Source organism: Diadema antillarum, unplaced genomic scaffold, assembly GCF_040938485.1.
Source record: "Diadema antillarum isolate AM-2024a unplaced genomic scaffold, OU_Dant_1.0 seq00001795_RagTag, whole genome shotgun sequence".
NCBI lineage: Eukaryota > Metazoa > Echinodermata > Echinoidea > Diadematoida > Diadematidae > Diadema > Diadema antillarum.
In genome coordinates, this window is record NW_027272473.1 from 1,059,684 (window position 1) to 1,073,848 (window position 14,165).

Genomic DNA, 14,165 nt, shown 5'->3' on the forward strand with positions numbered 1-14,165 from the left:
GGTCCTTTCAGGTTTAGTAATAATTCTTAGAACTTTAATCTGGGAATGTTATAAGGATCAATGCATGAGATTGTTTATCAGTTCGATACTAAATATTTGGATTTTTGATAACGGCCAAAACGTAACCCATACAATAAAGGATGGTGAAATTTCCTTAATTTAGTTACTGTACATAGTTAGCACACCATGGTTAACACAATCTTTCGACATTGTTTGCAATATGCTTTTACATTTCAAAACACAGTGTAACTAACTCCTGGTTAATTTTAGGTGTTAGCAGGTTTTTGATTTTCTTTCTTCTTTTCTTTTCTGGCAAAAATTGTTTTGTACAGTATGGGGTTTTACATACGAATACTGGAGTCGTATTTTCGAATGGTTGTATACTCAGTCTTCAATTATTCATCAACTACAGCGAAACAGAATTGCAAGAAAAAATATAACATCATAATTTTGCTACAGCAGCAGTAATTTCATCACTTAACTTCAGTGGAAGCGATTACATTCTTCATATGATATGCACACTTCAGGCTTTATCGCATCCATTCACGTATTAGCACTGACAGCTGTATCATCAATTTGCTCATCTTCAAGTACACTCTTTAATACTTAACCAACTTATTAATAATATAGGATAAACTTACAAAATTTGAAATTTGAAATTGAATTGACGCAAATCATCTCTAACCACATCAAGGGTCTGCTAGATTATTTCAAGCACGAACCTGATTGAAACAAATAAATACTCTTTTGTAGAATGTCACATCTTTATATACAAATCAAATCAATCAATTATCAACGTCTTATTGCAAAAAAAGAAGAGTTCCCCCTCTGACACAGTTCGCCGTCTTTAATTCAATATTTCATAATAATATGTGGGCGAGAGTTTTATCGTTATTAGTGTGTACTTGAGCAGTCTGGTCCTCCTATGTCAGCAATGCTTGAGTGCGTTTCCTTCCGGGTTAGGTCAGATGTCACTTCAATAGCTATTCTCAAAACATAAAGCATGAAATTTGGTCCAGAATCGTATGATTGATTATGCTTCACTAAAATGCCATTGAACACTAGACAACGTCTCAATTATCACGACAGTACGAAAAGTTTCAAACCGTTAGGATTTTTACCATATACATATACAATTGCTTTTTTCATATGAATATTCACAAAGGCAAATAAAAGATTCCGTAATTTCCTATGAATAAGTACAGCAGAACCCCTCATTAGAGTTCTAAACTATATAGGCCTAAATGACAGTCGTTACTACCACAACACTTGATTTCCAAGGTTAGACATTCCATCGCATAATACGGAAACTCATTGCAATCGAGGAGACTATTATGATTTAGTCATTCAAAGTAATCTTACCTACACATATGAAATCAACCTACGCTGATGTCGTACGCAAATCAATAGACGACACTTCAAAGTGTCAGATAAGATTTCCCCTTATGTTTAAGTGACGTGACATACGTCAAAACATTCTAAAATAATCTTATTTGACCAAATGTTGGAGAGGGACGAAAGGGGGAAAAAATCTTCAAAGTCGATATGCTCGTTCTCTGGTGTTTCTATTGATGGCGTACGGCAATGACACAAGCGGGGAAGACGGGATTTGGGATGACGCACACAATCCACCCGACGTCAATGCCCACGGGAAATGCGGATGCAGCATCGACGGATAGATTGACGGGGCGAGTGCCGCGGCGGCGATTTCAGGAGAGGATGCACGATCTCGCGGATGATGACCTTGATAATGAGAATGATGATGGCTTGCGGGCACGGGTGACGAGACCGACGTTGCGGCGGCACACGTGTAGCAGTGCGACGTCGCCTGCGAGGCCAGCTTCTGCAGCATGCTAGATTGCCATAGTGCAGTCGTAGGAGAGGACGACGACGAGACTGAATGCATTTCACCTTTCCTGATCCGGTGATTGACCACGGCGTACGGGTGGACCCTCTCGGACATTTTCTCCCTTTCAAAGTACTGCCCGGGTCGTTTTGACATTGAGGGAGACGGGCACCTTTGTTTCGGTATCGGGTGATCGATGTCAATGTCATCCAGATTACCAAACTTGTCGACAACCAACAAGTCACTTCGGCTTCTCTTGTACCTGATGTCCGGTTTCGGCCGCACGACATCATTGGTCATGCGAGACGCTAGAATATTATCGATGGAAAACACTGGTTTTCTTGCTTGCGGACGGACAGGCTTATCGATGTCTTCATCCTCTTCTGGTATCGCGGACGTTCTCGAGATGGTCAACGACGTCGCATCTCTGTTTTCCGACTGTATCTGCTTATCGTCCGATTCGTCGTCCCTGTGATCTTTGACGACTAGGTTTGCATTGTCATCATAAACATCGTCCATAGAGGTAGTTTTCTCGTCATCACTCTCCTTTGTTCTCGAAGCCTGGTCATCGGCAGAATCGCAGTCGGATTCATACGATTTACCGACGCTTTCGTTGACGACGTCACTAGAATTGTCGACTTTTTCATTTGATTGTTGTTCAAGGTCGTCGTGGTTTGCGTTTTCTGCAGCAATCTCCCCTTCTCCTTGTTTTATACCGCTGTTATTTGTCTGATTGTTTACAGGCTTTGGTCGTCGTTTGCGACGTCGAAAGTTGCCATTTTCAAACATGTCCTCACAATCGGGGGCAAGCGTCCAGTAATTTCCCTTCCCCGGCTTGCCTTTCTCTCGCGGCACTTTGACGAAGCAATCGTTAAGGCTGAGATTGTGCCGAATGGAGTTCTGCCAGCCCTGCTTGTTGTCATGGTAATACGGGAATCGATCCATGATAAACTGGTAGATGCCGTTCAGCGTCACCTTCTTGTCTACGGAGTTCCGGATCGCCATGGCGATGAGAGCGATGTAGGAGTACGGGGGCTTCTGAGGAGCCTCGCGGCGCTGGAGAGGGGGCACGGCACTCATGGGCAGAGGGCTGGAAAAAGCCCCTTCCCGGAAGCTGTAGAAGTAAGGGGCCGCGGGCGGGGCGGGGAAGAGATACTGGCCGGGGTGGGCGGCGGCATAGCTGGAGTAAAGCGCACTTAACGAAGCCATGGTCTCCTGCCTCCTAAGTGAGATGTGGCGCCTTCAAAGCAATTTGCCAAAATCTTGTCTTGTCAGATTGTCTATCTCGCTGAGAATGCTCATCAAATTAGCAAGTCCATGCAATATCCAGAGAGCAGACACTCAGATAAGGTGAAAGAGCGCTAAGGAGGAACTTGTGGCCGGCTCGCCGGTCGAGATCGTTCTAAATATCTAGTCACACATGCGCCACCTCTAAATGGACCGCCGGGCACTTGTTAGTCGTGTTTTCTCTACAAGCTTTTGTTTTCCTTTAGGATTGTTGAATGTTGATGCATGTTCGGCGAGTTGACTTATGGGATGAGACGGGGTCCCCCCTCAAGTGCACGCTACAGTGATTTCACAGCCCGGTAACTTTGGCTTCTTTTACGTGGGTATGTCACTCCTCTTACCTTTTTTTCCCTTTCTTTTTACGTTGGAAGATTTACGAAATACATAGAGGAAGAGGTAACTCCCACGGTGCGCACATAACAATACCGTACTTTCTGCGTCCCGTTTCGCCAAACTCTCTCGTCCGGGTTAACCAATCAGGAAAGAGCCCAGCGCGCCGTTTGTTTAGAAAATATCCACATCAATTAAACCTGCCCACCCAAGTCGTTTCGCAGGGAACCTCGTGTTTATTTTGAAATTTTGCTTTGGAGAAATTGACCACCCATTAAAGTAAACAAAAAGGCCCAGCGCGTGAAAAACCGCCACCTTCCTCCCCGCGGCTTCGGCACCCGATGGCAGTCCGGGAAGATCCCGGCCAAGTATTTGGATAGATATCCCTGTGAAAACTCGTGCGAAAGTTTTTACTAGCGGAGATAAATTCGGTTGCATATGTTCGACATGGGAGTGAGCGACAAAAAAAAAGAAAGAAAGAAGGAGCGTGTAAAGAAGAAATCGTCTTTATGGAAAGGAAAAGTGGAGAACGAGAAAGGGGGAGAATGAAATGAAAACTTTAGTAGCCGTTGGTTTTGATTTCAACAGAGCTCTTAGTTATAAAAGGTATTCGCAGTTGGATAGCACTTAGGGTTTGTATATGTAGGAACATGCTGTTATTTTCTTTTCGCTTTGTCGCAGCTACGTCCCTCTCCAAACAGGACATGCACTTGTCCCAGCACGAATCCCATATCCTCGCTCGAATCCGAGGCGAAGGAAAACAGCCTGAGAAAACGAAAGAAGTGTGTAAGGATCTTGTCACTCGCCGGCAAAAAAAAAGGAAGAAAAAAACAATAGAATAAAAAAGCTTCTCCGCAAATTTGCAGCCATTTGATCTACTGAAAAAGCATTACGATGTTTAATTGTTAAGAGGATTGTTCTTCCGATACATAATGAGCAGTTTGTAATTTGCAATTTGAAAAACAAAAGAAGACCAAACAAACCATGAAGAAGAATCGATAGGTGTGATCGATCTCAAGGTCTATCATGCCATGACTTGTTACTGTTGTTCACCGTGCAATCAAACCTTACGCTTTGAAGCACATCCAATTTTCCACTCTGATTATCCATGGACATCAATATATTAGGTTATGGAATTTGAGGGGGATTTATTTTTAATGCCAAGGCGCATGGACACAATGACATGAATAACTTTTTAAAGTATAATTGTGTGACTGACGCTGGACAGAGCTGAATCTTAATAGATATCACACACCCTTCCCCCATATCTCCCCCCCCCCCCCCCCCCCCCCGGCAAGAAAAACATTATGCTGGGTCGAAATGATCACACGTCTGTTTCCTAGTAAGGAATACACATACCCTCGCATACTGCATTGCTGATCTGTGACTGATAACTAATAAACTAAAGATACCTCCGCGTTGCCTCAATTTTACAAGAGCAGGTTCCTTTTATCATCTTTGTCATTCTTTAAGTGGAATCAAATTGAAGAAGAAAGTGCAGAAACTGAGTCAAAACATCATAAATTTAGCATATTAATTCCACGGTCTTTGAGACAATAGTATTTGATTAACTGTCTCTATCTAGAGGAGGTTTGGTGAGAAATCAAATTGTTTTCATCTTCAGTGATCGTCGGTGTTGGTCAATAATTCAAATACGTCATAAAGACTCTGACCATTTGTTTCCAATACAAGACACTTCCCCTCTCATTTGGTATATAGTATGATGCCTAACTTGACTTCTAGATTGCCAAACATAAGCCAAAATTTCTCTTTCGGTTCTTAAATGGAACATGATACTAAAAAGATATCATCTTGCTTCCGATATAGGTATACCGCGTTAAACAGGGGTCTCGCCATGATACAATGTAATTGCAAACTCACGGATAGTGGGTAAGTGAATGATATTATCGCTATTGCGAAAATATTCCCACGACGCTGTTAGCTCCATGATATTTCTAATTTACGCAATGGGACCAAGATGTGAAAGCTGAAAGCCTTTTTCACAGGAAGACACCTAAAAGACGTTATGATGAAAACATCGAGCATCGATATTCTTATGAAACATGACTTCCAATCAAAAGTCAGTTATAGTTTCCAGAGGTTTCCTTTGCAGTTTTGCTTTGCTTGGTTAACTTGGTTTTGATGTTTCCTTCTTTTTTTATGTCGGCACGTTGTTAAAAGATGCTTCTTTGGACAGGTATACTTACAGCTGGACTGATTTGTCTTCCAGCAGGGAATAATAATACATCGGACTTTCCAAGTCTTTTCTTTCCTGTTCCAAAGTGCTGTAAAGCCGAGCCTTCCAGTAATGAATATTACATCGCAAGATGATTTTAGATTTCTGTTCTTTTTGGGGAGTAAAGATGAAAATTAGTCTACCCCCTTTTAGAAGTGTTTTGACATGTCCAGGGGAGGGATTGTTAGAAGGTAATTCTGTTTATCTAATCTACCACGCATATCGTAATTTTGCCGACATGCAAGAAATTAAAAATGTTGTTTATTTCAATGACAAGAAAAAAAAAACATCTTGAGCGGAAACTTATTTCTTTCTTTGACTCATTTATAAAATCATTCCGAAAATGGGCAAAACAAAATCACAGACAACCAAGTATTATAAAATTCAGAAGTAAGAGATAGAAAAGTAAATAGGACGGTATGACAAACGAAGCCACAAATGACATGACACAAAGTCATGTACTACACTCGGATATATAAGAGAGAGGGGAGAGAAGGGAAGGCTGAGCGAGGTAGCCATTTTTCATGTTCTGTTTGTTATTTCATTCATGCGTATTTTGATCCCTCGTACGCCATTCTTCTGTCTTTCATGCCAAAATTGATTAATCATTTTATGCACAAGGCACTGCTCGCAACTCGCATGCCCGTTTTGCCCGCCTGCCTGCGAGACCATAGTTTATATTTCAGGCGCAATATATCATATTTTGGAAGTTTAGGTAACAGTATTATACTCTGCTCAGTTGCTTTTTTTTTCAATTAGAGATGTATGCAAAGCATTACCAATTAGGAATATTTCTCATTTCACCCTCCGGCTCTGGACTGCTCGATTTCTTCGTGACTTAGTTGGCATTTGATTTGGCGTTCAGAAAAATCGGTTCCTTTTATATCTGACGAAATGACGACAAGTCTATGAAATGAAGACTAGCACGAAACGTCAACTTCGTAGTGTTTGTGTATGCATAGGAATAATCGCCGCTGCTTTTGGCACGGTACGTCCGTCAACACGCCCGGGATATCTCGCGGATGTTCCGGGCCGATTACCGCACAAAAAGAAAAAGCTATGTTTTCATCTCTCCTTCGATTGAGCGAGAAACGGAAGGAAAATACAAACATGATGGTAGCCATACGTCTTCTGTCCCCTTCCCCGTTTCACTCCATCCTCAGTTCGTTCCCCCCCCCCCCCCCCCTTATTTCCCATCTCCAGATATCGGGGTACATGAATGAAATTAATGTGTCTGATATTGCGAGATTGTGACCGCCTGTAGGGACACGTGATCCCTGGCCTGGACGAGAGATGCTTTCTCGCCGGTTCCGCCCCAGAATGAATTAAAGCTCTTTATCTGGAGGAGCGGTGGAGAATTAATTGTTTAATAGATTTTTTTGGACTCAGAGTTACTTTCATTATCTCAGTCAGTATTGAGCAGGGTGAAGGTCAAATTTTGATTTAGACACTGCTGATATCACTAACTTTTTTTTTTAATTTATCTTTTTTATCATACTTATAAAGAATAAAATCGATCAGTTCAAAACATCTCTGCTCTGTGAAAACATGGCAGGTGGTGTTAAACACTAGTAAGAGTTAAAGTTTCCAAACTTGGATAATGTTTGAGAACCACAAAAGCAATGCCTTTGCAACACCAGATGAAATATTATTTGTCATAAATACGTCATAACCAGTCTCTCCACATCCCTGTCTATCTTTCTCTCTTTCTCCCCGTCTTTTTATCTCCGTGTCTTTAGCCTTTTCTCCTCCCTCCCCCCCCCCCCCCCGTGGGTAGGCTCTGTCTGTCTCAACTTCTTTTGTTGTGCAAATATGCATTCTGTCTTCCGATATTCGCATGACATCATAGAACGCCTTTATGACGTCATGCTTTAACTCTTATCGGTGAAGGAGCTGCCACACTCTACGCGACCCTGAGGTTATCATTCGAGACCGGAGTGGAGCTGGGGGGGGGGGGGGGGGGGGGGGGGGTCGTTGGAAAGTATTCATCATGGCTTCTGAACGATAAAAACAAAAACAACAGCACATATAGAGTACATATACATGTAAGTAAATTTAACTAAACTGTGACTGCTCTGATATCAGTTTAGAATGATAGGAGCGACGAAGATCAATCGGTGAAGCTGATGAGAGCATCAACTCTTGGCAAAGACTTTGGCGTTAATGACCTTACATCATCCTCAGCGATTAAATCGTAAACGTCCAATTTACTATCACTGGACGATATCAAATCGTTCTCTACGAGATTCTATTGTCCCATGTAGACTTTGCTCAAGGTTTACTATAGATTTCATGTAGGGAAGAGGTTGTCCTTTGTCGAACATCGCATCCTATATGAGCATTTCACTGCAGCCATCTTGTTATTCACAATGGCAACGTGTAACTTGACGTCATGCACCTCCTTTAAAGTGACGTTATTTCTACTTCTATCCAAGACAAAGAAATCTGGTGATTTTAACATCATTTCCATTTTTTTCACAGAGCAAATGTAACATTACAACAACAAAAAACTTCCAAAATAATCATACATTGGAAAGAAATACATATACCAATCACACGGTATGCGTAAATCGTAGTAGTTACACCCACAATTGGAAAATCATTAGTTATTCAATCAAATTGCTTCGAACAAATGCAGGAGACCGCCATCTTTAGCGAAAGCTTTATTTTGATGACGGAATCTGAGAAGAAGAATACACTTAATATGATCAACTTGTAACTGCAAATAATTCCATACCAAATTTTATTGCGGGGAGGGAGTGAGTAGAAAAAGCATCAGTGCAGGGTTGAGTTAGGGTGTGGGTAAGGATGTGCAGTTGATTTGTTTGTTGTTGTTTTTTTGTGATCTCTTGAGGGGAAAGACATTTTTGTCTTGTTCAGTTGAGCCAAGCTGAGCTAATGGATAGTTTATCGCAAAATCGAATAATCTCAGTGCATTTCCGCCAATGTCACCGAAACATGCATGCTTACGAATTAATTATTGTGAACAATGACATATGCTTGAACAATACAGGAAAAACGTATACAAAATGGACTGTAGCTTTGAAGATATGAGTTACGTAGATCTATGCTGAATTTTTCTTTCAAAGCTATTGTGATGACAGAAAGTAGGGATTAAAAGAGCGGAACTACTTCTCACGATTTAGGCTTGGTACAGTTCAGCAATTAATTTTGAATTGAATTAATTTGAATTGAATTAAATTAAATCAAATTAAATTAAATTAAATTAAATTGAATTGAATTGAATTGAATTGAATTGAATCGAATTGAACTGAACTGAATCGATATGAACAAGGGCATCTGAATCCTCGCCGTTAAAAAAGGAGGATTTCGATATAGAGAGAACAAAAGAAATAAACAAGCAACCAAACAAAACAACATGAGCACTTACCTACAAAGACTTCTCTCATTAAATTCCAAAGATATGAACAAAGGTTAATGCGACAATGGAGAGATGTGATGGTGAGTTTGGTGGGAAGACAAACACACTTATCAAAAGGCCAACGAAGCTCGCACTTATTTTGTTGCAAAAGCTGCCGTATTAATGAAGACGCGACAAATTTCTTATGTGTTTATGCCCAATATTATACCAGCGCTGAATTTGCATAGAAATTTAAGCAATGTAAATTACACAAATTGTCACAAGGCAGAGAAACAAATAATAATTAGGAAAACGATATTCATGGAAAGACGCACTGCTTATCACAAAAGTCCTATATGTGTGTTTTAAGAAATATATCCTTTTTTTCCGAACGAGACTCTAAATATCATCTCATATCTAATGTTGTCTTAATTTGGCAGATTCAAATTGAGGTAATTTTCTTCTCCTTTTGTGCCATACAATGACACAAAGTTGACAGCCATGAAATCATATCGTACGTATTATCTTAAATGGCTGCTTAGAGAGCAACGACACGAAGATAAACAGGACCGTCCTTCTTAATAAAAAAATGAACATTTTAAAGGAGAACGTTTAAAACGAAGATGATGATATGAGAAGAATGTGAAAGAGATTCTCGATATATATTCCGCAAAAGCCGCGATTGATGAGTGATGACGAATATGAAAACATTTGTTATTATCAACAAATACATGTGACCTGAAATGTCATCGTTGATGGTGACGGATTTATGATGGGTTTCGCCGCAAGATCAGTTTTGAAACATTCCTTGACCCGTAAAAATTCATCAAAACTAAACTGATTTCTCACGCCAACGCCCAAAGCCCAACGCAAAGGAAGGACTTGAAACACGAGCTATAGGGATTATCAGTTTCTCCAGAAAGTGGAGGGTACTATAATATATAATGGCACAACGCGATTTATTAAAGATAGGACAGGTTGAGCAGCTAGAAAGACAAGAAAAGGCTAGACATTTCAATGATTGTATGACTCTCATAATTATGATCTCCTGACACGGTCATTTTTTTTTTTGTCCGATGTCCTACGTTCACACTTTTATAGCCGTAGATACATTTTGTCCTCTTGTAGTAATATCCTACAATGACGCCTTTTGGTCTGATTTCTTAAATCTATCATACTGTATTTTAACCCTGTATGGATGAATAACAAACAAAACAGCATTCGTCTGTTTCTATCTTCAAAATATGTTTTATAATATTTGGGGGAAAGTATATTTATTATGATAATACCTCGTGATAAGAGATATAAACTCGTATTTTCTCTTTCAACTTTTGATATTCCTCATTCATCTACACTGTTTAGACGTCATCATGGATGAGGGTTGCAGGCGATCATGCAAACAAAATGTGCCATGCGCACCTGGAACGTTTGATTCATTCCTAGTTAACTAAACCTAAATAAATGTTCGAATGATGTGAGAGAGTCGGGGCAGAACACCGGCTGGGCTACGGTAACCTTATGACTGTGACTCGGGTAAAAGACGGGGGGATGGGGGAGTGAGCTGGGTGCCACGTTTCCGCGTGTTTACGAGAAGCGAAAACCGCGGGCATGTCGGTTTATGTATATAAATCGCAACTCCTAGAACTACAAACAGTGCACACGGTTATGTTTTATGGCAGCGAACGTTTTCCCAATTCGTAAAAAGATAACTGATTTCTGTGTATTTGTTGTTTTACGCGAACCATAAATTTGACGGGCGGGGGATCATGACAGCCCCAGATGCGTTTGACGGCAACCCATCTCCTACCTTTATTTTTCTACTCCTTCTTTTATTTCTCCCTTTCTTTCTTTCTTTTTTCTTTCACTTTCTTTCTTTTTAATTTCGTCTTGCCTTCTCTTGAGAAGCTCGTGCTAGCCCTGTGCTGACTGGGACAGTTAAAGGACATACTTGACCATGCGGTTTGTGATTCGAGGGTTATCATTGATACACAAGCACGTGCATAAACTTGTTGGAAGGGTGGAGGGGGGGGGGCAGGTTACAATTCGAGGAAGGGATGATAACGATTTGGGAGAGCATTTTACAAGTTACAGGTTCAAGGCAAAATGGTCCAAAGCGCTGATTTTATCTTTCATCTTTACATAGTAATCATTGTAACTACCCTTTAATTGTTTTCGGCTTCACACTATGTTAAAAAAAATGGAAACCAATTGTTCTAGATATTCCTAAGATATGACATATCATATCCAATCAAGTTACATTTATTCATATTATTCATATTTCAAAATACATATCCCAGATACATTAACACACATATCATGCATACAGCAAAGGTACAAATTATTCCGAGTGATCCTAAAAACCTACAGTTTAGCGTAAATACGTTACGCCAACATACATGTTAAACTAACATGAATATAATGACAACACACACACACACACACACACACACACACACACACACACACAATTGCATTTAAACTTGTCGTCATTCTTTGCATCTAATATGCTATTATTTGACACGATTTTTGGTCCATTGTGTCTATGTCGGATGGATTGAAGTTGTCCCTCTAGTCAAATAATGCAAATCATTCAACTCTCCGGTCTTCACGCTACCTTTAAAAAGTCCAATCGCCACCCGTGTCCCTCGCTTCTTCCCTCAAAAAACAGAAATATTTGAAATATCGCGAAAATAATATTGATACCCTTGTTATGAGATTATATTTACGGCTAAACGTGTGTCAGAGAGGCGTAAATCAAACCAGTCAAAATAGCGCGATAACTCACTCAGCCGATACTCTCTCGATGGTGGGCTTGGTTTCTTCTCCCTCCGTCTGAGTCTTTACCTTCTCCATCTCGGCCAGTCCGTTTTTTTTTTCTCATCCTCCCCCAGTGATGAGCCGGAGTCAATGGGGGAGCGTCTTAAAGGTAGCCAGTGACAGTAGACCTACCAAAATTTTGGATAAAACTTGAGAATCATATATACAGTATACTCCTTTTTAGATTAAACAAAAATGTGAAATTGTAAGAAATCTTATCATGTATGCATACACAGTTTAATATAAACATACATTCATATACGCTAATATACATTTATGTATCACAGTAAATCAAGCAATGATTTGTTTGAATGTACCAACCGCTCTCCGAAACAATAATTAATGATCACGGTAATACACTTTAATTGTGGCCTTTTCAAAATGCTTTATACACTTTCTTTCATTTAAATATTGTCAGATTGCAAAGTACGTAGTAAATGGCAGTTATGTATATGTTTATTCATTGGAAGTTACAAATGTTTTCATAAAACAGTGTTGTGCATATGAGACCCTGTGCTGACGTCATTGATTCTCAAGTCCCCTTTTATCCTAATGACTTGCACACGAATGTTCAATAATTTCCTTTTCTCGTAGAATGTAATTATTATGAATATGGATGTATCCAGAGCCTCGCAAGGATGACCATTAGGGTGTCGGGGTAGCTGAATTTCATCGACAACAAGAAAATGTTTTGTTTGTATAACTTTTTAATTAAAAAAAAAAGATTTGTGGGAGTGTTATCTGTTGAAAGAAAAGAAACCACCCATTTTATTTGCATGTTACTATGAGACGGCGGGCATTATAACTCTAACATGTGGGAATATCAGAGATATTCTTTTGTTTAAATTTTTCATCCAAAATATAGAGCAAATACACTTTGCCTAACTTCGAGTTTCTGGTTAAACCTACAGGCCTCGGTGCCTCCAAAAGAACTATTCACTTCGGGGCTGCGCTCCTCAGTGAAGACTTCTTTTGGAGTCACCTTTGCCAACAGTTTTAACCAGAAACTCTCAAGGCAAAGTATAATTGTATACTATACTTTAGAATGTTGGTCTGTATGACTCTCCATGGTATACTGTTTGGAAAAATGGCAGCACTTTTTTTTGACATTTTCCAAAAGCCGCCGAAGAGAGAGAGGGAGGCAGGCATCGACGGGGTTGGGGGGGGGGGGGGGGGGGAGGGGGGGGGGGGGGGGGGGGGGGGGGGGGGGGGGGGGAGAAGTTAACACGAATCGGATGAGAAGAATCTCTCAAACTTCTGCCACTCTCTGAAAGGATGTGTCTTTCCGTGACAAGAATTCAAGAAGTGAACATTAATTTTGGGACAAATATACAAATAACCGCAGATCCGTCGTGTTTTTCCACGTGACGGAAGATTGGTGACCGCTCGCACCCTATCACCTCACCCATCTTGGGTCGTGCTATCCAGCACCCCTGCCTGCTCAAAATGTGACGCCACTTCTGACGATTCCTTCAGCCAATGCTATGACGTACACATGAGGGGTGCAGGTCACGAGCTCGAGTTCGAGCTCGTGGACCTCTTATTTGCCTATTGTCAATCTCATGGGCCTTATTTGTCTATATATCGTCTTGCTCATGGGTCTGTTTTCACTTTGTAGTGTCTAGCTAGTGGGCCTGTTTTCCTTGGCGCCTAGTTCGTGGGCTGTATGACTCGTGGGTGTATGACTCATGGCCCCTTTTAAATATCTGTCGAGCTCGCGGGATTACTCCCACATGAAAGAAATGTATCCGTCATTTTCATTTTCAGCTACTGCTAAGGGACTTGAACTAGGATCCTCATGATTCCGTGGTGACGAGTCCGAGGGCTTATCCACTGAGTCACAAAAGCTCCCCTGTATCTTCCCTAACTTGGCTTTCAAGTACAGCATATCTGAGTCCAATCTATATTTAAAAAGATGAAATAAGGTCGAATTTGGATGATATGTTACTTAGGCCCTTTTTGCCCAAGTAGGGCAGACTGTCACGGTGCCTGATCTGCAGAGCCAAATATCAATCATCAAGAGGTAGGAAGAACGGGTCCGAGCAGCCAGAGAAATGTTTCCAAAATTCTGCCTGCGGATTAAAAGAACCTGTTTTATTTGATTGTGTTTCCTTGTTTGACTGTTTGTCTGTTTTTGTGTGTTTTAGCCACTTTGACATTCCACGGAGAGTTCTCTATTCAATTCAATTCAGTTCAATTTGATTCAATTCACTTTAATTCAATTCATTTTGTTTTATTTTATTTCAATTCATTTCATCTCAACATTCAAGTTGTTTCAAGTTCTTACT

The 14,165-nt window shown here is 40.5% G+C and overlaps 1 protein-coding gene across 1 annotated transcript; it reads right to left on the reverse strand.

Annotated features, from left to right (window-relative positions):
- Positions 1 to 1,218: 1,218 nt before the first annotated feature.
- On the reverse strand, positions 1,219 to 3,459 carry LOC139712384 (uncharacterized). The gene has a single exon (XM_071624210.1). The coding sequence runs from the start codon at positions 3,053 to 3,055 to the stop codon at positions 1,535 to 1,537; it is 1,521 nt and encodes a 506-aa protein (XP_071480311.1). The 5' UTR covers positions 3,056 to 3,459; the 3' UTR covers positions 1,219 to 1,534.
- Between the last annotated feature and the right edge of the window lie 10,706 nt (positions 3,460 to 14,165).

Excerpts from the sequence above, each read along its gene's own strand:
- LOC139712384 (XM_071624210.1), bottom strand. The coding sequence starts at position 3,055 with ATGGCTTCGTTAAGTGCGCTTTACTCCAGCTATGCCGCCGCCCACCCC.